We start from the raw sequence: 27,026 nt of genomic DNA on the forward strand, positions 1-27,026 counted from the left end.
AGATAACGATTCCCCCAAAAGATCTTTCTGCATGCTTACCTTTTGTTTGGAAAAAACAAAACAAAACAAAACAAAAAAACACAAACAGGTCCCACTGGCTGACATAACTGCTCCATATCGAAGTCCCCAGCCTCTGAAATGTCACCAACAGACCAAAAGAATAAAGCATGACAGTTCCCAAGAACCATTTTTAGGCTAAAAATAATGTGATTTTAGTAATTGCTTGAAAGTTTTTCTTAGTAGACCTTACTTTCCACAAGCAGGCTCTGCTGCTTAGCAAGCATGGCTACCACGGAGCGCCGTTAGACCAAACGCCTCTTTATCCTGAGTGACACAAACACCTCCAGCAAAGAAGACGTTTCCTCCTACTTGTATTACGCAAAGTAGAATTCACATTAGTGAATTACAAGTGCAAGTTTCTATAAAATAAGCCTAAGTTGTCATGGGACAATTAAGATTTGCCGTGATATTTCACTCCAGTGAATGTTAATAACACTGAATGTGTAACGTAAATCTACAGTCCTAAAATCCATTACTTTGTCCAAGCAGAGAATCCCTTTGCTTAAGCACAAGTGTTAATAATTAATTTTCAATTAAATTGTCAGATTCTGAAATACTTTTCACGTTGTTTACATCATTTTAGGTATTCCATACCGTGCTTTCATTTATATCAGACAGATTTTACCTTAGATGTCATGCATTCTTTTAAAACATGGGCAGTGCCAGCACTAAGAAACCCCTGACTGTTTAAGTCACTATTCATGTGTAAAGCTTTAGCAAAGTGTATAAATAACATTAGAAATACTCATTACAATGATTCAGAATATGCGTAATTCCAACTTTTCAACTGCATACTTCAGCTTTATAGTTACTCATATTAATCATTCCTGTGTGGTGTGTATCAAGACTACATTTCTTACCGGATTCTGAGTGCACCCTCATTTTCAGGAAGTTATGCATAGCTATGAAATTCACTATCGACTTATCACTGTTTGTGAGCAATTACCCTAACTGCTTGAATAGCCAGCGTATCAGTTGAGAAAATGACAAGGGCCAGAACACTCGCAGGACTACAGTCCTCACCCAAACTGTAAAAATGGTCAGCTCAACTCAACCTAGGTTCTCCTGCAACATCTAGAAACTACAGATAGGCTTTATCTGCAACAAATGGCTCTGCCTTAATTACCTGAGGGTGTTACCAACCAGACTGAAAAAGGGAAAAGACAAACACTATGGTCATAATATATTAATACTCAGATAATGCTGCAGCTTAACAGTAAAACCAGGTTCAAATCCTGTTGTATATACAGGATATTTGTATATCCTGTCCTTTATACAAGAACCATGCAGACACGGCACATTTTGGCCCTTCAATTCAAACATCTAAAAGTCCAAAAAACTAGCCAAAAAGGATGGAGGTCATACATGGGATGAGGTGTAAAACAGTATAAATAATCACATACATGAAAGCCAATATTACAGCTTACCAACTTAATTACTGAATTAACTACAGGAAAGCACAGATCAAAGTTAAATTGGATAAACAGGGATGTACCGAATTCTTATCTCCGTATCAGCATGGAGCTCACGGACACACATGCAGTAGGTGCTGCTTATGCTCTGGTATTGTTTGTGGGGCAAAGCAAGCTTTGCTGCACCAGGGCACTCGCTGCAGATGGTGCCCTAAGTTAATTTACAGCAAGCTGGCCGCTGAGCACTCACTGGAATATAACTCTCGTTAATTTCCCCTGACAGACAACTAATGTTTTAAACTATTCCCCATAGAATTGATCACCAGTACAGTGCTCTTTGCAGGCAGAGTTTAACGCCAGAGCAGGAACTAGCCCTGCTGTACGTGCATTGTGCCGGTGCTGGTCAGCAGACTTTCCTTCTACTGAAAGAAAAGGAAAAGATGTCAGCATTTGATTTCCCAGCAAGACAAAGTCCACCCAGCTTGAGGAAGAGATACACCAGTGAAATAGCATACTCTAAGAACTTCTTTACCACCCTGCTGCTAATGTCCTCTTTTATGGCTTCACACTAGGTTCTTTTCTGGAGGAGTTGGAAACAAACGTGAGCAATAGAGCAGCAGATTTTTACCGCTGGTAGCACAGTTACCCGGTGTCTCTGGTAGAGCTGAAAGGATTTTACTGGGCAGTGCTATCACTCTCTTGCTCTGTACTCCTCCCATCCTTGAATTCTGCAGACTTGTGTTGGCTCTTGGATCTGAAAACCTCACTGCTCTGGCCAGGTCTGTATCATAGCTGCTGTTTGCCCTCTGCTTTTATTCCCCCTTCTTCATTTTCCTACATGAAACGCCCAAGAACTTCTCACATGATGCAACAGAAAGCCCCATCAAGCTTCTTTTCTTCTCTCTTAAAGTTACTCTTTCAGAAAGAACAATGGGGAGAAAACCTCTCTATGGCATAACAGACATCACAACAAGTTGGCTTCAAAGTCCTTATAGATAAGGTTTATTTCACCCAACATGTCCCCTAATCACTACTCAGTTCACTTCAGGAAGCAAACAAAAACAACCATATTTACCATTTAACCCTTACCCTCTTTCCCCAGCAGATAAATTGTAAATATTATTACACTAGTACTTCTCAGCCTCATGTTCAACTTTGCAATATAAACCCCCTCAAAAAAAAAAAAAAAAAAGGTAGAAAACCACAGGAGTGTGGGATGGTCTCAAATCACACTATTCATACAGAATTAGCAAAGAAAACCAGAAAGATGAATGTGATCATACTTTCATTACACAAAGCTTATCTGTAAAATATATTTATTGTTAAGCGTAGTTTAAAGCATCAATATAAATTGTGCAAGAAACTTGGGCTTTCATTTGTTAAGCACACTAATCTTTGGAAATATGATTGTGACTAATGAGCTATGTTATGTGGTTTAGATTATTATTTTATTGCTATTTAGTGGAAGATCTGGACTCACAGAAGCTGATGAAAGAAGAAAAAAGAAAGCTTCAGTGCTTTTGCACTCAGATACCAGCTTCTCAACCTAATCTTTAGGACAATTCTCTATTTATTTATAGATTACAGGCAACACCAAATCCTATTTAATAGCTTGCCTGAAGCAGATTTTTGTCATCACAAATGGAAGAAGGATCAAAGATTCAGTGTTCCCAGTTTGGGAGCTTTACCATAAAGTCTTCAAGAGTATTCTTAAAACACCAACAAAAAGACTGCACCACTTCCAACCACTCGAGTATTTAATTCACATAATGCATCATTTACTTATTCTAACAACACAGAGAGCACATCAAAACACGCAGCAGTAGTTGTTTCAGTTTTTCTTGGAATTCTCTCTCTCTCTCACCTTCTACAAGGACACACTTGTGGTCAAGTTTTTACTAATTTAACCAGATCCATCCAGGTATTGAAAAATAAGTAAAATCCTTCTAAGTAATCTTTCAAAATAGAACACAAAATATAGCTTTGTTCCAAAAAAAATAGATGCATGAATAACTTTGTGCATCAACAATGGTTCTTATAACAAACTGTAGAATTCATTGGAGAATAGGCACTCTTTCTTCAAAAGCGTTCAAGACACTTATATTTAGCTCAATAAAACTGATTTTTTAATAGCTTTTTTTTTTTTTGCTAGGCAAAACAGAAGAGTCATTTAAAAATAAGTAGACACACAGAAAAGCAGCTCCATCACTGCAATGGCTGAGGTTGGAAGGGGCATCTGAAGATCACCTAGTCCAACCCTCCTGCCAAGCAGGATCACCTACAGCACACTGCACATAACTTAACTTCCCCCTAAGAACCAGCGTATGTGGAAGAACAATGTAGCTTGTATTTTTGGCAGTGCTCCTCTTCAACATTACTCAGCATAAACTGATTACGTTCAGCATAAAATCAAGGCGATGCTCTGTAAACCCCTGAAAAATGTCCATTCTGAGTTTCTAAAGACTTCTTAATGTTCTCAACAGAAGATGGTCACTTCATGATTTTGGTTCCAATAAAAATACCAGAACTCCAATTACTGCTTGATAGGCCACTTCCAATTTTGAGCCATGTCGCTTTAAAATGTATTTTTAATAATTCATTTAAGCAGCGTTATCACAACATTACAAGGAGCGAATGAAAAGTCATTCAGTGTTCTGCAGGAAAAATATGAAAGGAACTGCTAAACATGAAGGAATAAATGCAACTCAACACAAGGCTGGGAATATAGCAGCTCTGAATGCATAATACTCTACACACACTGATTCATCGTTACTTAACAGTCATAACAAAACTATGCCAGAACAAAGAATTGCCACAATAATTTTCTTTTCAAGGTCAAAAATTAATTTATGGGTGATCATTTATTATTTTCATTTTTTTTCCACATTCAGTTTGACTTTGTAGGAATAAGTATGTTTTAAGTACATTTATTTTTCCATCATGTCACAAACAATAGGTTCAACAGTGGTGATCTGAAAGAAATATTCTGTCAACTTTTATGCGAGTGTCACTATCAAGATGCAGCTGTCCAGCTACAGTACAGCTCACTTCTCAGAGTTTTTATTAGCATTAATTATTCTCCGTCGCGTCTCCTGGTTCTTGACCCTGTTTGCTTCATACTGGAAGAAAGATAAGGTAAATAATAGATCAGCTATTATCATTAAACAGATAAGTCAAATTTTAAAATGTAGACTTATTACTCAGGAACAGAAACAGTATATTTGATATATTAGAAATGCAGTTCATGTTGATATCTCTATATTCGTTCATTTTTGCTTCAAAATTAACACTTATTTGATTAAAATACTTGTTTCTAAGTTTGAGTTTATTAAGCTAAATAGTATTAGAACATTCTAATAAAGAAGATTCAGTTAATCTTATCAGTTAATCTGACGGAGGAAGTTAATTACATATCCATCTTAAGTATGACAGCTACACTTCTCATATGAACTAGGAAAAAAGTTGCATTGGTGCTGTTCTAAAGCACTGGTCAGGCTCTTTTGCTTTTAAAAGATATGAACTAATGCAAGTGTGTCTGCCTTCTGAAAAAAGAATTTGTTGTCAGACTATTTTTTTAACCTATTTTTTCACTAACCCCTTTTTTTTTTTTAAAGTAGAATGAGAACAATGGATCTTCAGAAATTTCAATTGTACCTATTCTATGCTTGCGAACAACCTTTCAGGTTCTTTATAGTAATACCATACTAATGTGTATTTTAAGAAGGCAGACAAACATAGCCTTCAAGAAGTCTTTTTAACATAACGGCTTCAATGGAAGAAAAAAAACATAAGGTCACAAGGAAAGAAACTTTGTTTTCCAAATCTGTGCTACAGTTTTTACAGGGTGAAAAATGGAATTTGACACAAGTATAGATGAAATTAATTCCCACAGACCAATCGAGGGAGGAGCAGCAAGAGAGGGGCCCAGACTGTTCTGGCTAGAAGGAACCTGTGAAGTGTCAGTTTCTATTTGCAGTATTTGCTTGGTTAAAACTGAGTATTTGGTTATTTTTGTATCTCCAAAAACAGTCCATGCCATTTGTTAAAGCCAGATACCCACCCAAACCGCACAACATGTAATGATGCATCTGAGACCCACCCAAGCTGCACTACGTGTTAATGATGTATCTGACACTTCCACCCGGTTTCAGGAAATACAAGAAGTGATTATTGCACAAAGTTTTGTGCAAGAAGCAATCATTCTGAGCTGTACTCTGCAATTATTTCAAGATTTTTAATCTGACAAGAAAAACACTGAAATAGTAAAACCTGTAAGGAAATCTCATCAGCACATATATTTACATCTTCACAGGGAAATACTGACTGTAACAGCATCCTCTGTGATCCCGGTTGTTACTTCCTGTGTCAAATCTTGCCAAAAGTAGCAAGCAAAGGCAGAGATGCATGTTCCGTTGATCTCAACATCATTTTGGGCCTTGTTAATGCAATTTTTTTTTAGCTAAATTTGTCAGGTAAAAGTATAATTGAGGTTTCAAGAGCTCACTCCAGAATGCGCTTACATATCGAATCAAGGCCTATTTATTGCTTTGTACTACTTAGTAAAACACAATAATTTCTATTGCACGGACTTTAAAATTTCTTGTATTAAATATTTAATTTTTATTAACTTGTTTATTTCTTACCTCTTTCTTTAGGCACTTCCGCATCTCACGGTCAATATCATTGCAATGGCCAAAAAATTTCAAAATGTTGTGCTAATAAGTTAGGGAGAAGAAAAAAAAAAATACAATTCAAAGGTTTCTTCCTCTGAAGCACTAAGCTTCTTAAAAGTCACTTGGATTTTGCAATATATCCTGGTTGTCTTTTCCACTTCTCTTTTCCTGAAAAATGATGCTTTGTAACTTTTTTACTGAGTAGCTAGATGTTAGGTACTTCTAAACATCATTTGAAGCATCCCTATCTTGCTGAAAGTTTAAGGTACTCACCATGTTGTATTATCAGACTGAAATATGATACCTACACTGGAGCCATTAAGTCTAAATGTAGAGCATACATTTTATTGATCTAGGAATCAGTCTTACAATTAGCACTGGCTTTGTTAACATACAAAAACTTGGCGTTCTGAACTCATTTGTGATTTATAAAGACATAGGAAGATTTCCAGGCATCCTGGAGGCAAAGAACTCGGTGCTTCGTTATCCCTGCTATGTGAAGAACATGTTGTGGGTCCAAAAGATGCAGCCACTAGACTTAAGTGACTGAAACATTAAAACCAGTATAAAAACAGGATGGTTAATGTTTCTCCAAATATCAAAGCTGAAAAGGATACATTTATCATCTTTATGACACAGCTCAACTATACGCCTTGAGCATACTTAAGTGTTACCTAGTTTTCATTAGGGAAACTGATGCACGTTTCTGTAGCTGATGAGAGGCTAGATGGATTTATAGAAACACGCTGAACACTATTAAGAGTTCAAATAGTGGGCAAAGACAGATGTCTGCCAATAGAACATGACTGAATTTAGGAGTGGGTTAATAAAGTTTATGACAGACACTTAACTATGGCAGTGCTATAATTAGCTTGTTTATACCTCTCTGCTTTATAAAGGGCATCAGATGACACTGAAGCAGTTGCATGTGATAAATGGTCACTTTACTTCAAGCTGATCTTGCTTTTAAAACATTTATATTTTAGCCAATGCAGATTTAATATTTTATTCTATTCTCACACTAGTATGTCCAATTTCAAGATGAGCACTCCACATTTCAAGCTAACTCCACTCTTACTAGTGCATACAGTGAGTTGAATCTACATTTATTTAGGCAGACTCCTAAACTGTCAACTCTTTTTGGCTCAGATTATGAGGGGGGGAAAATTGTTTTTCCAAAAATAGTTATTACTCCCATTACAGTGATACGAGTGCAAGACAATATGCATTTCTTTCAGCTGCCATCTATAAAAATAAGTCTTTTTAAGGCACGCACTTGGCATAAGAGCAGAGCTGTTAAAAAAAATAATCAAAATAATGACATCGAATAGGAATGCCATTAACCTCTCCCCACTAGATCTAAGACTTGATATAATGGGCAGGTCCTAGATTAGGGATAAAATAAATCAAACTGACTTTTGTGAAAATGCAAATACTGGACATACAATTCAAGATAAGGCTTTTCACCCCTCAGGAACATTAATTTAAATTATATATGAAGGATCTTGATATATAATGAATGCTGAAGGCCATTTCAGCATTTTGACAAAACAGCAGGTAGTCACTGATAACTATAATTAAGATCACACTCTTCAGATTTCAGTGACTTCCATTTCAAAACACTATTTCAGTACATTTCCTTTCAATTTTAAACAAAAACTTATTGCTTCCTTTTAAATGGTTGTGAAAGAAGCCATCTTCACTCTTTCTGTTCTGAGAGCACCAGCACAAATATGTTCTCATAGGAAAAAACAAGACTGACAAAAGCAATTCGTCTTCATGTAAAAAGATGAGCTTCAAACCAAAACAAGAGAATATAATCGTGCATGACTGTATTATTGCTGTTCCTAATACCTTCCTAAGTCAAACTGGCCACAGAATCCTTTGAATCACTTTCAGTTCCAGCTCTCTATTAAACTCAAGGTAGTCTAATAAGCTACATTAAAAATACATGTATATTAACATTCACTTAAAAAAAATAGTCAGCCATTACTTTCAAATAGTAAATGAGTATTTGTAGATTCAGGTCAATACATAGGAAGCCCAACTACGTATGTACCAACAAGCAGGACAAATCTGAGTGTAGTTTCTTTCCTGATTGGCTGTGTTTTCGCAATTATGAAAATTCAAGACAACATTTTAAATATATATTGCCTATCAGAGTTTTATTGTCCTCTTAACTGACAGTGGCAGTCACTAGATTTGGCAATCCTTTTGATACCATAGTAGTTAATGTACAAAGAGTCTTCAAGCTTAATTCTAGCTACTAAGCACCTGTACAACATTAATGTTGTTTAAAAAAATTCAACTAAGAAAAGATTAATAAAAAGAAATTCACTACAATCTCTCAAGTTGCCTAAAGCAACATTTTTAGGAAGACTAAAACTATAGAACTCAAGAAAAACAAACCTTACAATTAATATACCTTTTGATTTTAAAGTTTGGAGATGTTCTACCCAAGAACTCTGTATCTTAGGTTTAAAATATCTACGTAGAGCATAGGAACAGAAAGACAATTGTGTAAGAAATGCTGTGTATGAGATGTCATTAGCAGATTCAAGGTTGCTTACATTTCAAAACATTGCAGAAACAAAGATCAACAAAGTAAAATTGCTGAACAAACCCAGTACAGTATACTCATTAAAACTGGATTTTGCAACTAAAACTGTTCTCTGTACTGTCATCATGTAGAAATCATAAAAAAAAATAGGTACTACTAAAGTTTTTTATACGTTAGTTTAGCTACTTTAAAATCAGATCTTCAAAAATGTTGTTATCCCTCTTTCACTCAAACTTCTTCACTCATTTCATGTATTGTCAGCCTTGTTTTTCTTTCTGTGATGACTTTTGGAAAGATAAATTTGGAGTTCTGATCAAAACAGATAACCACATTATGAAAAATTATAAACATATCTGAAGATGGAGGTGAAAATACTGTAGATTACATGTGATCTTGTAAGCCATTGTATATTGTATTCATATCCAACATTTAAATATACTTTTGTCCACATGGAAAATAAAATTAAACTAACTTTTCATGCACTAATACATAAATATATCTGCACAGAACATGTATTTAGAGTAACTCGGAGAACTTGGTATTATAAATAATAATGCACAATGCTGCAGATAGCTTTCATTGCAGGGGCTTACTCTTCTACATCTGAAGTTTACTACTGATCAAATTTTTAAAAAGGCTGCTAAATGAGAGAGAGGAAGTTTCCGTCTTGAACCAATGAAGGAGCTGTAGTTGCCTCAAGACAATTTGCTACTTTACATCCTAGTAGGTGCCTACTAAGAAGTAAAATATCCATTCACATTTAGCTTTCCAAGCACTGAACGTAAGGCATGCTGCACGCCCTGATCCCCGTCAACACATCTGCTTATAAATAGACTAACGCATCTGGCCTGCGGACAGCTGGAATACAGAAATGCTGCAAGCATACAAAAAGACAGCATTTGAAGTTGCCTTTTTTGAGAGAGAAACACGCATGCACAGAGTACTAAAAGGCACAGAAATTATTTAAATTTTTTAGATAGGTCCATAGTTGTCAAGCACTAGCACAGAAAATTTTAAGTTTTATTTTATTTCCTAGTGACATCACGGGCAAAGTTTTACATGCAGTTGTCAGATACCTCTCCAGTGAAAGTATACTAGTTACATTTCCTGGCTGATCTGCCTAAAGGAGGTTTTTCTCTCTATGATCATATAATACTCTCATTAATTTATCTGACACTCGTTTCCCATCCCACCCACTCTTTTCTCTGCTCAGAACTCCTTACCTCCTTGTGACATTTCTTGAGCAGACTGATAATTAGGTTACATTCTTCAGTGTGCAGATGAGGAGACAGGTCTGGATGCATCTTAGGTAGCAATGATGTTAGTAGTTCAAGGCCAAGAATCTGAGAAGATTAAATGATATTAAAATATGTATAAGTATAAAAAAGCATAAATAAGAGTTCAAGTTGACCACTGAAGAAATTATCACATATTATTATACAAAAAAATAAAAAATGCTGCTTAACATGCAAAGTTCATATTACACAGGTAAGTAAAACCAGCACATGCCTTTTGTTTATCTGCAGAGCCCAAATATTAAAGTTTAACTGGGAGTTTATATTCTTTGTGATCAAAAAAGCTGAACGCAGTATTTCAGATGTGGCCTCAAGAACGCCAAGAAGAGGGGAATAGTAACTTCCCTTGATCTGCTAGGTACGCTTCTAATGTAGCCCAATATGCTGTTAGCTTTTATTGCCGCAAGGGTGCACTGCTAAATCATGTTTAACTTCATGTCAGCCAGGACCCCCAGGTCCTCTTCTGCAGGGCTCTATGAGGCAGGAGCAAATTTGAGATTTTTTTTTAATATATATATTATTTTTAAAAATATTATTTTAAAATTATATCTGTTCCATTTAAAAATATATATATTCCCAGAAGTAATTTTCAAGATCTTTTGCTGCAAGGGATGATAATGTGATATAACAATGACTGAAATAATATGACAACTTTGTTGCAGAAGATCACTGTACCAGGGAGGGAAGTAAAAACGTCCAGTTTGTACTAGGACAAGTAGACATCTTGACAAAATTCTCCTTGTATTAACCATACTGCCACTGAGTTAAATAGATCTCTTTTGGCTTGTTTATTTAGTGTTTTTTTCATCCCCCCTCCTCCCAAAGAGAGCAGCTTGCTAGCTGCAAGCATCAGGCAAATACCGCTACACCTTGTACTAAAGCAGTCATCGCTGTTTTAACATTCCAACTAAACAATCTAAACATGAGTAGTCAGAGGTCAGATTTTACAATTGCAAACTTCCAATGCTCAGCTGCAGTGCTGGCAGCTATGATCTACTCTTCTATTCCTAGAATACTCAAGTAATATATTTGGCTTGAGGAGCTATCTACACTAATTTACTCAGTATTTCCCATCATGCCTTCTGCTTAACAAGAATTATATTCCCACAAGCAAACAAAATTTTAAAAATCCAAACAAGTTTACAAGCCTCTGGAGACCCACGAGAATACATTCGGCATCACGTCACACAGACTTCCAGTCATTTATTTCAAGACTCTCCCCCATGCTATCGGGAAGTCTAACATTACACTACGCGCACTCCTAGCACAGAAGCTGGAAACCACGCGAGTTGCTTAAGCATTCAATTCAATAAATTAACAAATGAGCCTTTAGAAATATGACAGCAGGAGCATGACTGTAACAGCGAAGTGATTAAGAACCCTGCTGTGTTATTGCCACCAGCTTTTGATTGCACACCACACAAAGTCAATATGCTTTAAATTTATCAGTAGAATTTTTGATAGCACCAAAGTTAGCATTCCCTTGAGAGGGTGACCTGCTCAATGACTGCACATTATTTTAACACGTACGAACCCGGCTGATTATTAAACCTCTTTATCATTCAGCCTCTGACCGCTCTTCCTAAAACTGTCATCTGAGCTGGCTGTCTCGGAAGAAGAAAGCAAGGGTAACGCTCTAGAGAAACAGGCAACATGCACATCACCACGTGCCAGAAAGTCAAAGGGAGCATTTCAAGGAAAATCATTCTTTCTAAACTAAGATTAGAAATCACTGCCATGTGCACAAAGTTTTCTCAGAAAAGCTATCAATGCCACAAACAGGTAACAATTATCATAGCTGTATTTCATCAGTTAAAAGCCTTCTAATGACACTTGACCCAAATGAATCCCCAATGGCACCTCTTACAGGTCACAAGACCAAGAAGCCACACCAGTTCGCACATAGGTCAGTGCCCCTTTATTTTTCATGTTACACTCAAATATTAAGATCTTTCCAGTTGTTACCAGATACAGCATGCAGTTCATGTAGGCTACCAGGGATTAAAATAAGACATCTTACAGAGGTCATGGAAGGCTTACCTGGAGCCTTCAAGTACTTTTGAAGTTCACGACTGAACAGTGTTATCAGTGCTAAATATTATATTTATGTTTAGGAGTGTCAGGTGAGCCAGCAATCTACAAATGATCACATAAGGCTAAAATGTTTTTGCCAGAGGGGAATGACTAAAAGAGAAAAAGAGTTTCAAGGGTAACAAAAATATGTATGATAAAGGAGAGTATGAGCTGTTGGTTTCCTTAGTTGCTTTTTAATAATGCTGTAACATAAAATGAAGATAGCAAGTTGCCATCTTACTAAAATTTAAGTCCACATGGACAGAATTTTATATAGGTGATAGCTCATAAGGACACTAAGTATGAAAAAGTACTAAAAAAGTAAGCAGAAAGATTGGGAAAAAGCCATATAAATCACTCTGAGGAAACTATTAACCGAAATGCTGGATAAAGAATGTCAGCATAAACATGAAATTGCTGTAGAAGAAATATTAGCAGTAAAGTAGAGGAAAAATATTAGGAAAATACAGCAATTATTTTAAGAGGAAAATGGACTGTAGAATGCTAAGTAAACATTAATATCTGAAGCAAATATTTGGAGAGAAGTATTTAGATGAACCTTCTACACAAACACGTGGACATATTTCATTGGGTCGCAAAAAAGTGTTCTGCCCTTCAATGTGTCTTATATGAGATTCTGAATTCTGCAGTTTGTCCTTCCCTGTTAAAAATTACAGTATAAATTTAGCTAAATGATTTGGTTGAACTGTTGTAAGAACTAAGAACTAACTGCAAATTTCTATAAACTATTAGCCTCCGAAGGTGGAAGAGATGGATAAAGACGATTGCTTTTGTCAACTTCCTCAACCAGTTTCTAAATCTACACTATCCTTCAGGGAAAAAAAGAATTAAAAGTGCAGTTCATCTTAAAGCGAGGAAAATAAAGGATGTTCTAGCTTTATGATTTCCAATATAAAACAGATTTTTAAAGAATCAAAAGCCTTAGCATCTCTGACAATGATACTTAATTTCCAGTGATGACACATTTTGCTTAGAAAAATAACACCTGGAAGATAATCCTCACCCAAGCCATCTTGAGTACTATGTATATCAAATCACTAAAGACTTCCTAACAGGAACCACCATATAAATTATTGAGAATTGACACCCATCCCTAATCTTAAAACCTATCTACACGCTTGTTCAATATGTCAAATATTGATTTTTAATGCACAGAAGGAATGTGCAAGTATTATGGAATTGCAGATACCTAGCCAGTAGTCGGGAACCAAAAGGCTGTCCCAAAAGAAGAGGCCAAGAACACTGCATGCACTTCACTCACACGCCTGTTAAGACAACAAGATCTAGGATGAAGTGCTTGTTGCTCTCCAGTCGCTAGCTTCTTCTCCTGACCTCCTTACAGGAAATATCTAGACGTGGGGAGAAGGAAGGGGCTTTGTACATTCCCTCTTCTTTCCCAAATGAAGCGTAAGACTAGCACATCAGGAATCAAGGGAAGAAAAGATTACAGTTTCTTTCTCCTTTTCCCAGAATCTCCCATAATGAAGAACCAATCAGTTCCCTGAAGCAGAAGCAAAAGTAGATGAGGTTGCCTTTTTAAGCTCACTGATTACCTTAATGCTTAATATTTCCATGTTTAGGAGAAAACTATTGAAGTTTCAGTTTAGGTAAACGTTTTCCTCAGATTTTTTCCATATTTCATTAGAATGTGTTAAAAGGCTATTTTTTTAAACCAAATTTTGGAATTTTTTCCATTTAAAAAGTTGCACATGTAAGTCATTTATTTATTTTTTCCAAGTTTCCAAAGACAATAGTAAAGAAAAAAAGAAGCAGAAATTCACATAGCGATCACAAAAAAAGGCTATTTAGAGTAAAACGCAAATCCTTGTTTGTCAACACTGAAGATGAAAACTACAGCTAACTGCATCCTCATCATTACTCACTACGATCCTTAACCCGAAGCACTGAGCTTTCTACAGCACCACAAAACACTTACATTTGCTGCACACACTCAAATAACACCCACAGGGCAGCAGTGCGACCAAGAATATACTGACAGAGGAGGGAAAGACAAGCAGACCCACAGACTCCCAGAAAACCACTGTATCCCATGGGTAACATTCATTTTGCACTTTATTTCACCGTCCAAGTCAAGTAAGCCCTCACATTTTGGTCCCAAGTTCTCAGTTACACAACATTGTCCCGTTTTACTGGATCATTTGATCACAATTTCTGCATTCCTAGTATTATCAGTCATAGACATTAACTTATGAATGTTTCTGATGATAGCTCAGAGTACTCAGAAGATTCAATGAAGTGAGAAATCACAGTTGATTAACAGGAATTCAAAAACCTGGGGAACTCTGATCTAAGGACCCTGTCTTCAGCTTTCAGTAACAGTTAACATCTTCTAGATCAGGGTATTCTAGTGTCATTCTATGCTGCTACTCTTACGTTGCCAGTAGGCACGCTGAGAATGACCCTTAGCTCGCCAACATTTCCAATAAATTACATGGTGAATAAACACCTTCACTTTAATAAATAACTTTTGGCTAAATCTTATAAGTAGTAGTCACAATCTCTTAAACTTCAGTCCTCAAAACCACACACTGGTCTTCCAATATCACATATTAGAATGGAGGGGGGTTAATAATTTACATACATATTTTTGAAGACTTGTAAGCAGCAAGGAAACACAAAAAAGGGGTGTGGGGGAATGATGCCACATTACAATTTTCTTTATAGATTCTATTTACTTTCTCTGAGTCTAAAGAATAAGAAAATAGTCTGACAAATAAGATTGAAATTCATTTTAACTTTTTCTTGACCGCCTTCTGCCCACAATTAAACATCCTTCCCATTAGGATAAATGCTCACCTGTTACTCTTAGCAGTAAATGCCTGTTAAAGTGAGATCGTACCCAATTTCACACTTACCAAAGCAAGTAAAGAAGGCATTAGTCCTAATGAATGAAGCAAGCTGAACGCCAATTTGAATACCAAGTAATTTCCACGGTTTCATTTCTGACTAAAATAATAGATCAACTAAAGCACAGTAGGGCACTTTCATCTCTTATCGATTACCTAAGGATTTATTCATACAACAAACATCAGTGTAGCAAAGGGACAACTAATGGTATATTTTTATTACAATATACAGTAAGTTACACTGTACTATACATCACTACATCACAAGAGATTATTGATGTGATCTCCTATTCCTGCTGCCTTCCCACTATGAAGGATCACATTTTATTCTTAGATACTCAAAAGCTACTGATCGCGATCAGCTTGGCTGTCCTGTATACATAAACCCCACGTTCTCCCTATCCAAATTCAAGAGTCCTTATAAAAAGAGACCAAGTAGAGAGTTACAGATCACGTTCCTTGGCAGACTAATTGCAGCACTATCTTGGTACTACAGCTCCAACTGTGCAAATGCATATTTTCTTACAAGAAGAGCATTCATCCATAGTTTTCAGGCGTTTAGGTAAACTGGATTGCAAGATTGTGCTATTAACAGACCTATTACATTAGATCTCAGAAGGAAAATAAGACTATTCGGACAAGAATGACAAGACCCAGGGAGTATAAAATTAAAGTATGCCAAAAGATGAGGCGCTGTTGACAAATTCCTGTTTTGTGCAAGCTGCTCTTGTACTTCAGTTGCCTCCACCAGACCAGGCTTCACTTCATTGCTATTTCATTCTCTTCCCAATCAGGCAGGTAAGATGACCAAAATTTAATAGCTAGCAGAATTTCCTTGCCTACTGTACAAGCATTTTCCCACTTGTGAGAGAAACATGTGAAGAGGACCACGCTCCCATCAGAGCGCAACGCCTCACCCCTTGAGCACCAGGAGCTGCTCAAGGAAGCTGCACAGCAGTTGGCAGAAGGCAAACGCTGCTAGCGTTACACACCTCCGCCATAAGGAGAAAGGCGCTGCTGCCCCTAATTACCAGGGCTTACGCAGAAGAGGCCCAGAGACACCCCACACTGCTTTCAGCCCGTAGCTCTCAACACTCCCAGGAGTCCTTAAAGTACTGCGGGGGCACGGGAGGAAAAGCTCAGGGAGCTGTAACGGGCAGTCCCTTGTTCCCTGACAGAACAACGGGGCTACGGGGAGCCCTCCTCGAGCCGGGACTGAGAGAGCCAGAGGCCGGCCCCAGCACAGGCCAGGACCAAGACAAGGACAGGGCTCCTCAGGCCGAGCTGCGCAAAGACACTTCCCCACAGGCCCCTCTGTCCTATAAAGGAGCCTCCCCTCAGAGCCTCTCCCCTCAGAGCCACCCCCGCACTTACTCCGCTCCCCAGGGCCGAGCCCCCCAACACCGCCCCACAGCGCCGCCCCCGCCTCGGTCCCGGCCGGAAGCCGCCTCAGGGCGCCCGGCGGGAAGGGGCCGCGCGGAGCGGGGCTTCCTGCCATTGGCCCTCCCGAGCGCGGCGCGGCGTCTGATTGGGCGCTTCGAAAGGCGGGCGGCGGTTGGCGGGGCGCGAGGCGGGCGCGCTGCTGCGGCTGCTGCCAGTGGTGCTGCGGTGGGCGGCATTGCGCGCCCCCCTTGCGCCCGCTGCCTGAGGCGCAGCGGGTGAGCCGTGGCGCCGGGCTTCTGCCCCCTGCTCTCTGCCCTGACAGGAGCGGGGCCGGCCGGCGCTGCTCAGAGCCCTCAGCAACCCCCCCCCCCCGCCCCCCTCACGGGTGAAATATTTAATATTTCCTTGAATCTTTCAAATTTTCAGGTGTTTTTCGTCATGGATGAGGTCGTCGCCGAGTACATCCGCAGGACCGTGCTGAAAATCCCCCGCGATGAAATCATGGGCGTGCTGCGGAAATGGGGCTTTCTGTCCGAGACCCAGCTGGGCGCCATAAACTTCCGTCAGACCAAAGACAGCATTTCTCAGGAGGTTGTGCAGCTCTGTGAGGTAATCCTGCTCCTCGGGGCTGCCCGTCAGCGACCGGCAGGGCACGTGTTGGAACGCCAGTGGTTAAAATGGATTTTATTTGGCCATAACCTAGCATTAAGTAATAGGTTGTAGGCTGGGAAGTGTCAAGCCAAGCTAGTAACAGCCTTAGTTTTGCACGGTTGGTAGGAGTGCAGGGTTGGCCCTCACTGAACATGAAAGTACGTGTTTGGAGCCCTGAGGTGCACGAGGTAGTTAAAGATCAGGGTGTCAGCTCATTAAAAAATGAGGATGTTTCTAAACTATAAAATGAAGGCGTTAATTGAGATGTCTACTCTTTATATAATGCTAGTGAAAATCTCTTTAATACAGGTAGTAACAGCACCAGTTTCTGTCTGCTGGAGCCTCCTGTATAGCATCTTTAGTGCTGTAGGAATGATCAGACATGCTATAATCACATTCTTATGTTGCTGTGTAAGCATATACTCGCTGTTAGCTCATATAAATATAAAATTCTGAGGATTTCCGCAGTTTTATATATTCAATGGTTCTGTCTAGAGCTCTCTGGGGCTATATATAACTGGGCTGACACTTGAGTGTTCTAAATTTCCATGCTTCTCCTTGTGAATTACGTAGACAGATTTGTGGGGTTTCTTGTGTTTTTGTTTGTTGTTTGTTTTTGTTTTGTTTTCACTCCCATTTTAATGTCACTTGCTTGTTTTTTGGGGAGGATTTTCATAAGTTCAATTTTTTGAAAAATTTCCTTGTCTAGCACTACTTCCATTCTGCGCACTGCAAGCAGAAAAGTTTTCTGATCTGCTACTTCTGTACTCTGACTCTAGTGTAACAGGACTATATATAGTATCATAACCCAGATGTGACAGATACAGTTAATATTGATACATCTTAAATTCTGTAGCTTTTGTGTAGTTCTCTTTGAATTTCATACTGAGATTATTTGCCACAAAAGGATTAAATTAATTACTAAGTTATTCTTAGGATCAGAATTTTAAAACTGTATGTTTTTGAAATACTTGTCTATAACAAGTAGCGTCATAGTTTCTTATATCTTTTTATGCTGTAAACGTTAAATGAAGAACTAAGCATGTTAAAATTTCCCAACAGTGAAATACTTGTCAACTTTGCATACCGTCATTAATACCCCTTAATTTTACTTTCTAATTGCTTGTACATCAGACTAGAAGGATGATGTTCTTGCTCTTGCTGCAGAAGAAACACTTAACCCTGCCAAAATAGCTTTCATTAGTGATATCTCAAAACCGTATTGTATGTATTGGGACCGTCTTTGGTGTCTTAGAGGAGAGCGTGGATGCTGTGGACCTGAGTGCAATGTGATTTAAACTACCTGTCCTGAGATTTTTCACGTCAAATAGCGCAATAGAGCATTCTGGAAATGCAGGTCAGTCACCATGCTCTGTCATTTTTCATTCCAGGAAAATTCTGCAGACATAAAGCAAGCAGCCATTCTGGACATAATTTGTAAGTAAAAATGAATAAAAATAACTTCCTTTTTCCTTTTATTGAATAACTTGCTAACTCCTTTAATTACATGGCAAGTGCCTTAATAAGGCATGGATGCATTTGTTGGAAAAAGATGACGTTTTAGATTAATCCTATTGAATCTGACCTTTTGTTTTTTAATTTCCAAAGTTCTAAATCAACAAAAGCATGTTTGTTTCTCCTAAATTCTAAATAGATGTCAACTGCAGTAAGTCACACCCAGAACACAACTATAAACGTAGAGACTTCTCCAGTTTGCGCTGAACCCTAAAATAAGCAACATTTTGCTCCAATAGGGCATGACATGGCCAAAAACTGTCAGCAAATACTCCATGTGAAAACTTCACTCCAATACTAATTTCTATCTTGATTAGAAGAATCATTGGCTTATATAACACTCTGCACTTCTCAGTTTTAGTTTAGACTGATATTTGGTTGTTTTAGGTCAAGTGCTTCTTTAAAACATTAAATATCCTTTATTAGTTGCTTAACTAAATTACAAGAGATCTTCCTATCTCTTTTAATTAAAAAAGTATTTGGCTTTTAGGTTTGCTATTGATGGTAGTTAAGAATGCTGAATAAATTATATTGACTTATCAGAAGTAATGACCTGGTCATAAAAGCAGAAAATGATTTGTTCTTTTAATTACTTTTTGATGATAGATGATGTTATTGAGCAATTGCTGTTTTTCCTAGACAACAACATCTATCCCAACAAAAGAGTGTGGAGTGTTTACCAGATGAAAAAAACAGGTAAGTACCTTTCCTTGCTATTACTGTCCTTAGCAGCTTACTGCAGTGCTGCCTCATACCATATCTTTTAAATACAGATATAGTCTGTTACGGATTTATCTTTAATATTTTTCAAATACTTTTAATTTTAATCTTTCTAGCAATTATTGGAAAGTAATTACTAATCAAATAGTAACATATATAACTCTACATATATATCAACAATGAGGCTCATTTAATACACAGATCTTCTAAAAAGGCTGTGCAACATCAGCATTTTTCTCCTTAATATTGTTTCAGCAAAACTGTGAAAATATCTCTTAACTAGTTCTTATAAACAGAATTCTGTGATATCTTTTTTTTTTATAAACAGAATTTATTTTCTTGTTTAACAGGGGAAGAAACAGACTTGTTTGACTTTACAAATTTCAAAAAAAAGTTTAAAAGACGACTTCAGTCAGCTTTGAAAAATGTAAGAAAAAAATCCATTCTAAATTTGTTGCACAGGTTGGGTGTTAGTGGATTGTTTCCATAAGATTAGTGAGATACTTTTTTTTTCTTACAATCTGCATCAAAATGAAACGGAATTATTCATTTGGGAATAGTAAGAATGATAAGAAGTGCATGAGAAATAGGAAAAACTTATTGCATATTTGTTTTATTAAATTTACAGTTATGCTGGAGTGAAATAAAATATGAGTTTGCCTTAAAATATGGCATCAAAAATAGTTTCTGATTTTAAAGTGACATTTTTTGGACATTTTTTTGGACTGGCGTACGCTTCGCTGGGTTAGAAACTGGCTGGATGGCCGGGCCCAGAGAGTTGTGGTGAATGGAGTCAAATCTGGCTGGAGGCCGGTCACTAGTGGAGTCCCCCAGGGCTCGGTACTGGGGCCGGTCCTCTTTAATATCTTTATTGATGATCTGGATGAGGGCGTCCAGTGCACCCTCAGTAAGTTTGCAGATGACACCAAGCTAAGTGCGTGTGTCGATCTGCTCGAGGGCAGGAAGGCTCTGCAGGAGGATCTGCATAGGCTGGAGCGATGGGCTGAGGTCAACTGCATGAAGTTCAACAAGGCCAAGTGCCGGGTCCTGCACCTGGGCTGCAACAACCCCAAGCAGAGCTACAGGCTGGGAGATGAGTGGCTGGAAAGCTGCCTGGCCGAGAAGGACCTGGGAGTATTGGTGGATAGTCGGCTGAATATGAGCCAGCAGTGTGCCCAGGTGGCCAAGAAGGCCAACGGCATCCTGGCCTGTATAAGAAGCAGTGTGGCCAGCAGGTCGAGGGAAGTGATTGTGCCCCTGTACTCGGCTCTGGTGAGGCCGCACCTCGAGTACTGTGTTCAGTTTTGGGCCCCTCGCTACAGGAAGGACATGGACGTGCTCGAGCGAGTCCAGAGAAGGGCGACCAAGCTGGTGAGGGGTCTGGAAAACAAGTCTTACGAGGAGCGGCTGAGGGAGCTGGGCTTGTTCAGCCTGGAGAAGAGGAGGCTCAGGGGCGACCTCATCGCTCTCTACAGTTACCTGAAAGGAGGCTGTAGAGAGGTGGGGGTTGGTCTATTCTCCCACGTGCCTGGTGACAGGACGAGGGGGAATGGGCTAAAGTTGCGACAGGGGAGTTTTAGGTTGGATGTTAGGAAGTACTTCTTTACCGAAAGGGTTATTAAGCATTGGAACGGGCTGCCCAGGGAGGTGGTGGAGTCACCATCCCTGGAGGTCTTTAAAAGACGTTTAGATGTAGAGCTTGGGGATATGGTTTAGTGGAGTACTTAGTGTTAGGTCGGAGGTTGGACTCGATGATCTTGAGGTCTCTTCCAACCTAGAAAAATCTGTGAATCTGTGAATTTTGTGATGGTCGTGAGAACTTAGCTGTGACATTTTATATTACAATGGCTGAAAGATCTCCGTCAATAGCAAGAAGCAGTTTCGAGACTGCAAAAATGAGCATGATAAGAAAAATCTTGAAAGGAGGTGCTATAATCTTACTGTTTTTACTGAGCAATTTGTAGAAGACTCTCCTTTAGCTTAATTGCTTTGTTAAAGCCAGGGAGCAGAAGAATGCCTCTGAATAATTAATCACTTCTTGACACACAGTATTCCCACTGGCAAACAGTAGAGGGCAACAAATACAACTCAGACTAACAAGTAATCATATTTAGTTCATAAAGCTCAAATAAGATTTGCAGTATCTTCATTTAAAGAAAGGGGGAAAAAAAGCCTACTTTACAAAAAACTTTGAGAGGTGATACTGGTCCACATGTTCAGTTTCCAACCTGCTTGTACAAAGAGCTTGACTGTGTGCCTCTGTCAAAGCAATTTTTTTTTGTAAAGGAAGCGTTCCCACTGTTGTCTCCCAGACTGAGTCAACGTAGAAAGCAGCTGAAAGTAACAGTAACTGAGGTGCAGTTCTACAAGAACAGGAAAAGGAATACTCTGCAAAATTCTGACTGTGCATTCTTGAACAGTGGTAAATAATATGTTCAGGTCTAAAATAGCTAAGCTGATCAAAAGTTTAGTTTCTCAAATATCAGACATTTGAAATACTGCTACTTGTCCTCCATTTAAATAGACACGTTTTTGTTGTGTTGCTCTTTTCCCAAACGAGAGAATCGGGATTTTTGTAATAAGTTATTTCAGTTCCCATTGATATACATTTTCTTCTGAAGGCGGAAAATAAGTCATACTACAGTTTGAAAGGTGACTTTTTTTCTTTTTGTGAGATTATCATTTTCCTGTGGAAATTTGATTTAAATACAGTCCTTACCACACTAGTGGGATTTGTTTCTTATTCAAGCAGTGGTATAGTATGTTGTGTTGGGTCTTGTGATTGCAGACTTAATGATTTAATTTTTCTGGACACCTGAATGTGCATTTTGCATTTCAAGCAAAACTTTTTCTATTCAGGTCACCATCAGCTTTCGCGAATATGAGGATAATGCAATCTGGATTAGAATTGCCTGGGGAACACCATATACAAAACCAAACCAGTACAAAACCAGCTACGTTGTATACCATTCACAGACTCCCTACGTCTTCATTTCTGTCTCTGTGCTTAAGAGCAACTTACCTCTGCTATGTCAGGTAGAGAACAAAACTGTGTAGACCCTGACTCCACCACAGTCTTGTGGGTCTATAATTCTGTTAGCTTCTAAAAGTAAGGGTAAAGATTGGTCAATTAATGAAATCTTTTAATTTGCATGAGATTTTTCTCCCCTTAGGTCTTGAATTAAAAAAAAGGGTGGGGGGACACGACTCTATCTTTGTGACCTTCAGAATGTGCATCATGAATAAACTCAGTTTATTGTGATTTTTGCTGATCTTAAATTATTCTATTTTAATCAAATGTTAGGCAATATTCAGTTAAATTATCTTACAGAAGTTGAAATTAAATCAACATAGTTAACAGTTCTTGAAGTTAAACAATGTCAAGAATTAAATGCATGAGCTCATCAGGCGATGTTACTAACTTTTTTCGTAAAATCCTGATGATCAGTGTTTGTAGTCCTTTTTATCTGTTTAGCAGATGCCCATAGTAGTGATTTCATTATTTTATTAATCTGCTTTATTTATGTATTTTTATCTGATGAGGCTGTTTATTTGGTTAATTTCCTGAATGCTTTGTAGATTAGCCTAACCTTTGTAAGCATCTATGCAACATCTTTCAGACATGAGTCCTGCTAGCTAAAGAGCAGTTGCTCCCATTGAAACAAAAACATCTCAAAATGTCTAGAAATACTATCTTTTTCTATACTATAAACACAGTGATGGTTAAAGCTGATGTTAAAACAATTTCAATTTTTATTTAAAGGCACTGGTTGTTGCTTCCAATTACCATGACATCCGTGAAATGGAGCTTCGAAGTCATTGTTTAAACTCCCTTAAAGATATCGTGTTTAAGAGATATAGCCAGGTGAGCCGCTTCACAAGTACATCCTAAGACGAGTCTTGCTTTTTGTTTCAGGCCTAGTTCTCACCCCCTAGCAGGGGAAAAATTCACCTCTTCCAAGAGATCATCAAGTTACAATAATATTGAACTACTGAGGTGGACAGCTTTTCATTAAGGTAACATTACAGTGGTGATGTAATTACTTGGTATCCCACTTACTCTTTATTATTCCTGATGGTTAAACTTAGTCTATGTGCCTGACCAATTCAATCCTAGGACTTTTTAGCATTGTTTCATTAGGCTTCTTAGAGTAATGATTTGGAAGCTGTTAGAATGGACGCTTACTCTGCTCACCCATGTAAGGCTTGTAATTAGGGAAATGTTCACAAATATCGTAGGATGGGGGTTGTTTACTCAAAAAAAGCTAGGCTTTTTACTCTTGTAGTCAAAAATTGGAATACTCACTTTCAGAACAAGAAATGAAAAGAAATCTGGAAAGATCTTTTCAGCTAAGGCTCTAAAAGCAGAAGTGAACTAAATTATTTATTTCTTTCCTTTTTCATTTTTCCCCAGAACTTCCAGACCCACTATCCAAAACAAGAAAAGAATGTAGCCACGGAAAATGGTATGTGTATTTGAAATCAAATAGAAGTTTGAATGTCATTACTTGTAAGGTTTGTACTTTAAAATATCTGGCTTATGAAATGAGATTCATAATAGGGAATGTGCTTGTGTTACATTGACATATTATCCATCCCTGGATAATATGGGTATCACTAGGAGAGGTAAATATTTCCCCCGTGACTGTCATTGGACACATGTTTATGAAAGCAAGAATATGCAATCAGCAGTATCTCCTTTCCTATTAGCTTGTGTATTCTCATTCCTCACCAAGAAAGAAAACGTGATGCAAACAACTACCTTATGAAACAGATACTGATGAATTCTTTAAAATTATTTCCAATTTTTTGTTTGAGCATTCACCTGATCTGAAAAGTAATATTTATATCAGCTGGAATGGTTGTCTTTTTTTGGTTTGTGTTTCTGATTATATTTTTTTCCTCTTTGCTTCCCTGCTTTTTCCCTTGCAGTGGATGTAAGGATAATTCAAGAAGACAAAAGTGAGAAAGAAAGAATACAGAGAGTGAATCGGGAAGTTTTTGGTGATGGTCCCCAACCCAAACTCGAATTTGCACAATATAAGGTAGTGAAGTCAATAAATTTTGCTTTATTTTTCTGTAATTTTAATATAGTTATAGCTACATTAAGCTGCAAATAATAAATACGGTATTTATTCAAACTTCAAGGAAGACATTTTAAAATAAGTCAGTTAAAACTAGCATTGGAAACAGATTTGCACTGAGACTTGGTCAGAACACTAGATCATGTTTCAGTCTTTCAACCTTGTTAATTATGCATTTTGACTTGGTTTTGAAATAAAACTAGACTTAAACCTGCTATGTTTTGAGGCATGAGAAATGATGGTTACTCGAAGTACATTTAAAGCTCACATTACATATTACACCATCATTTAACTTCAGGGATAATGCTGATTTTATCTGATAAACAGATACATTGGAAACTCTGAGAGATTCTTAATGACTTGCTGTGTTATTGAACTGGCTGTCACTTCCACCAGAGAACTGTTTGCCACAGGGTGGCACCCTCTGATTTTATTAACAAAATATTTCTCCAACTAGAATCATGTTACCATTAAGAAATAATTAAAAAAAAAAAAAAGTGATTCTTCTACCTCGTTGTTAACCTGTTCAAACTCATTTGGTAATCTCAGAGATAACAGTAGTTTCATAAACACTTAGTATGCTGAAACTTGCAGAACGTCTTTGTGACCTCGTTGGCTACTAATCACTTTTGTACTTGACTCAAAAAGTTTGAAGATAAAAATTAAATACGTCTATTGTAACTGAGTTGAAATGTTACTTACAGCTGTAACTACTCACGGTGATGTACAAGCTATTTGGTATACAGCTGTACAGTTTTTGCCTCTGTGTCATGTCATACAGACAATGCAATTTCTTGTCCAATATAAATGATTCTATGATTCCCCAAATATTACACTGTTTGGATAATAAGTGCATAAAATGCATGCATTTCTTATACTGCCTGGAAATTTTGTGTTAACAGCTTGAGACAATGTTTAAAAGTGATCCTAAAATGGATGTTTTGGAGAAAAGAGAGCCATTCAGATGTCTGGTCAAGTTTTCTAGCCCAGATCTTTTAGAATCACTGAAATCCTTGGTGCCAGCAGGTAAGTGTTCCAACTCTGTAAAATGCAGGAAAAATCCACGGAAATATTTTAATCATTTTACTTGCTTCTTGCACCTTGTATAAGAGAGTCTGCATGGTTTAGAAATGCATAGAAATTTGGTACAATAAAAATGTTACCACTATAAAACTTCACATCTAAACACATACCTATTTATTCTTAACAGTTTGCATGTAGATACTCAAGCTGTGTTTTCAATTATGTGACAATTATGAAAGGTAAATATTGGCTGAGTCAAGCTATAATTATCTGTTTCTCTCTACAGGTATGGCTGATGCCCCTCTTTCGCCACTACTCACGTGCATACCACAAAAAGCTAGGAATTATTTTAAAATTAGAGAGAGGAAGGGTGTCCTTCCAGGAAGCTTTGTACGCCCTTAATTTAAACAGAATTTTTTTCATATCGAAATACACAATTTGTTTGTTACTGATATTAATCTAAATAATAATAAACTTTAAGATTTTAAAATCCTAACTTATTCTTTGATATTCTCTTAAAAGCTTTTTGTTTCTGGCTTCAGGCTAGCCCTTAAAAAATAAAAAGCCGGTATTTGTGAAGTTTAAATCATGATTATTTTAAATTTAAATGTGATGAGTGCTCTTACCTGTATTTGCTATTAGAAGCTAAAGCCTAATACAGATATAGTAAGACGTGTGTAGCTGTTCAGTTTACTGTTACGGGTATAGATGGCTACGGTAGTGTAGGTGGCCTTCTTATTTCTGCTGCAGTGCAGCGATGAAACAGAACACGTGCACCATTTTAAATACGTGAATAATCCCATTCGAATAAGTGGAACTACCAGTCTGCTTCTGGCCAGGCATGTTTTTGTCTTGGTAAATGAAAATTTTGTTTAAAGATGATTGCAGGGCGTGGGCTAGAAGAGACTCTGGGAATGAAGAAGTCAGTAAGAAGTTTCCATCCAGCTTTACTGTATTTTAATTCAAATTCAGTGTTTTTACTCACCAAGGGCAATAGCCAACAATAAATACTTAATTTAAAAAATTATAGCTATTGGTATTAATCTTATGAAGTATTATCTTAGAGGAATACAGTGAAACTGGCAATAATTTTCTTTTGAGATATTCTGTGTTTTAGAGTGTGTTTTTCATTGAAGACTTGATCCTTCTGCAATCTTTGCACGCTGCCACTTTTTTGAGCATGTAAGGATTGCAGAACGGAGATGGCAACATTCAGTGATGCAACCAATGGCTTTACAATGGAGTTCTTTAGCTCTGGTAAACAGTAATTTGTTATATATAGATATTTTTATGTAATTTGCTGTATTATTTCTAATATAAGATAAAGCTTTGGTCTGAAGATTCAGTTACAGTGAATGTATATTTGTTTCTTAATTCTGTTACCTGGAAGCTTGTTGTGAGGGTCCTTTGTGTACATGGATTTCCAATTCACTTCAGATATGTTGATATGAAGAGACAGTCTCTCAAAAAACCTTCATGGCAGAGCGTAACTGTTTTCAAAGGTTGCATGGAAATGTTTTTTTCATTTCAAACTGTAAATAAATGTGTAAACTAAGTCCTCTCCTAGAAGTTTGTTTGGCATGGCTTACTGAAACATGACATAGCAGATACCAGATTTCTGATTTTGCCATCTCTATATAGTGTGTAAGAAGTTAGGGCTATCCACTAGTGACAGATTTTTTTTAGCAC

General features: G+C 37.6%; 2 protein-coding genes across 3 annotated transcripts; one reads left to right on the forward strand and one right to left on the reverse strand.

Annotated features, from left to right (window-relative positions):
* Nucleotides 1–2,771: 2,771 nt before the first annotated feature.
* Nucleotides 2,772–16,470, reverse strand: CMC2 (C-X9-C motif containing 2). Of its 2 annotated transcripts, none has more exons than XM_083851700.1 (4): nucleotides 16,336–16,470; nucleotides 9,929–10,048; nucleotides 6,116–6,187; nucleotides 2,772–4,591 (listed from the first exon to the last, which is right to left on the reverse strand). In XM_083851700.1, the coding sequence occupies exons 2-4, from the start codon at nucleotides 10,007–10,009 to the stop codon at nucleotides 4,517–4,519; spliced, it is 228 nt and encodes a 75-aa protein (XP_083707826.1). In that variant the 5' UTR covers nucleotides 10,010–10,048; nucleotides 16,336–16,470; the 3' UTR covers nucleotides 2,772–4,516. The 2 variants fall into 2 exon arrangements, with proteins under 2 accessions (XP_083707826.1, XP_083707825.1); XM_083851699.1 differs by lacking the exon at nucleotides 16,336–16,470 and adding an exon at nucleotides 15,954–16,250.
* Nucleotides 16,349–26,903, forward strand: CENPN (centromere protein N). Its single transcript, XM_083851695.1, has 11 exons — nucleotides 16,349–16,619; nucleotides 16,771–16,953; nucleotides 18,387–18,432; nucleotides 19,150–19,206; nucleotides 19,581–19,657; nucleotides 22,090–22,266; nucleotides 22,994–23,095; nucleotides 23,645–23,696; nucleotides 24,163–24,275; nucleotides 25,217–25,340; nucleotides 25,624–26,903. Exons 2-11 carry the CDS (start codon nucleotides 16,783–16,785, stop codon nucleotides 25,737–25,739), a joined length of 1,035 nt encoding a protein of 344 aa, XP_083707821.1. The 5' UTR covers nucleotides 16,349–16,619; nucleotides 16,771–16,782; the 3' UTR covers nucleotides 25,740–26,903.
* The last annotated feature ends 123 nt before the right edge of the window (nucleotides 26,904–27,026 follow it).

This window comes from Anser anser (genome assembly GCF_964211835.1).
Source record: "Anser anser genome assembly, chromosome: 11".
NCBI lineage: Eukaryota > Metazoa > Chordata > Aves > Anseriformes > Anatidae > Anser > Anser anser.

What these genes read in the sequence shown, in the direction of transcription:
- CMC2 (XM_083851699.1), bottom strand. An exon ending in TCAAGAAATGTCACAAGGAG is followed by an intron (nt 6,188 to 9,928) that starts GTAAGGAGTTCT and finishes CTAACTTATTAG; the next exon opens with CACAACATTTTGAAATTTTT. An exon ending in GGAAGTGCCTAAAGAAAGAG is followed by an intron (nt 4,592 to 6,115) that starts GTAAGAAATAAA and finishes TCTTTCTTCCAG; the next exon opens with TATGAAGCAAACAGGGTCAA.
- CENPN (XM_083851695.1), top strand. Translation starts at nt 16,783, where the DNA reads ATGGATGAGGTCGTCGCCGAGTACATCCGCAGGACCGTGCTGAAAATC. An exon ending in TTACCAGATGAAAAAAACAG is followed by an intron (nt 19,207 to 19,580) that starts GTAAGTACCTTT and finishes CTTGTTTAACAG; the next exon opens with GGGAAGAAACAGACTTGTTT. An exon ending in TCGAATTTGCACAATATAAG is followed by an intron (nt 24,276 to 25,216) that starts GTAGTGAAGTCA and finishes TTGTGTTAACAG; the next exon opens with CTTGAGACAATGTTTAAAAG.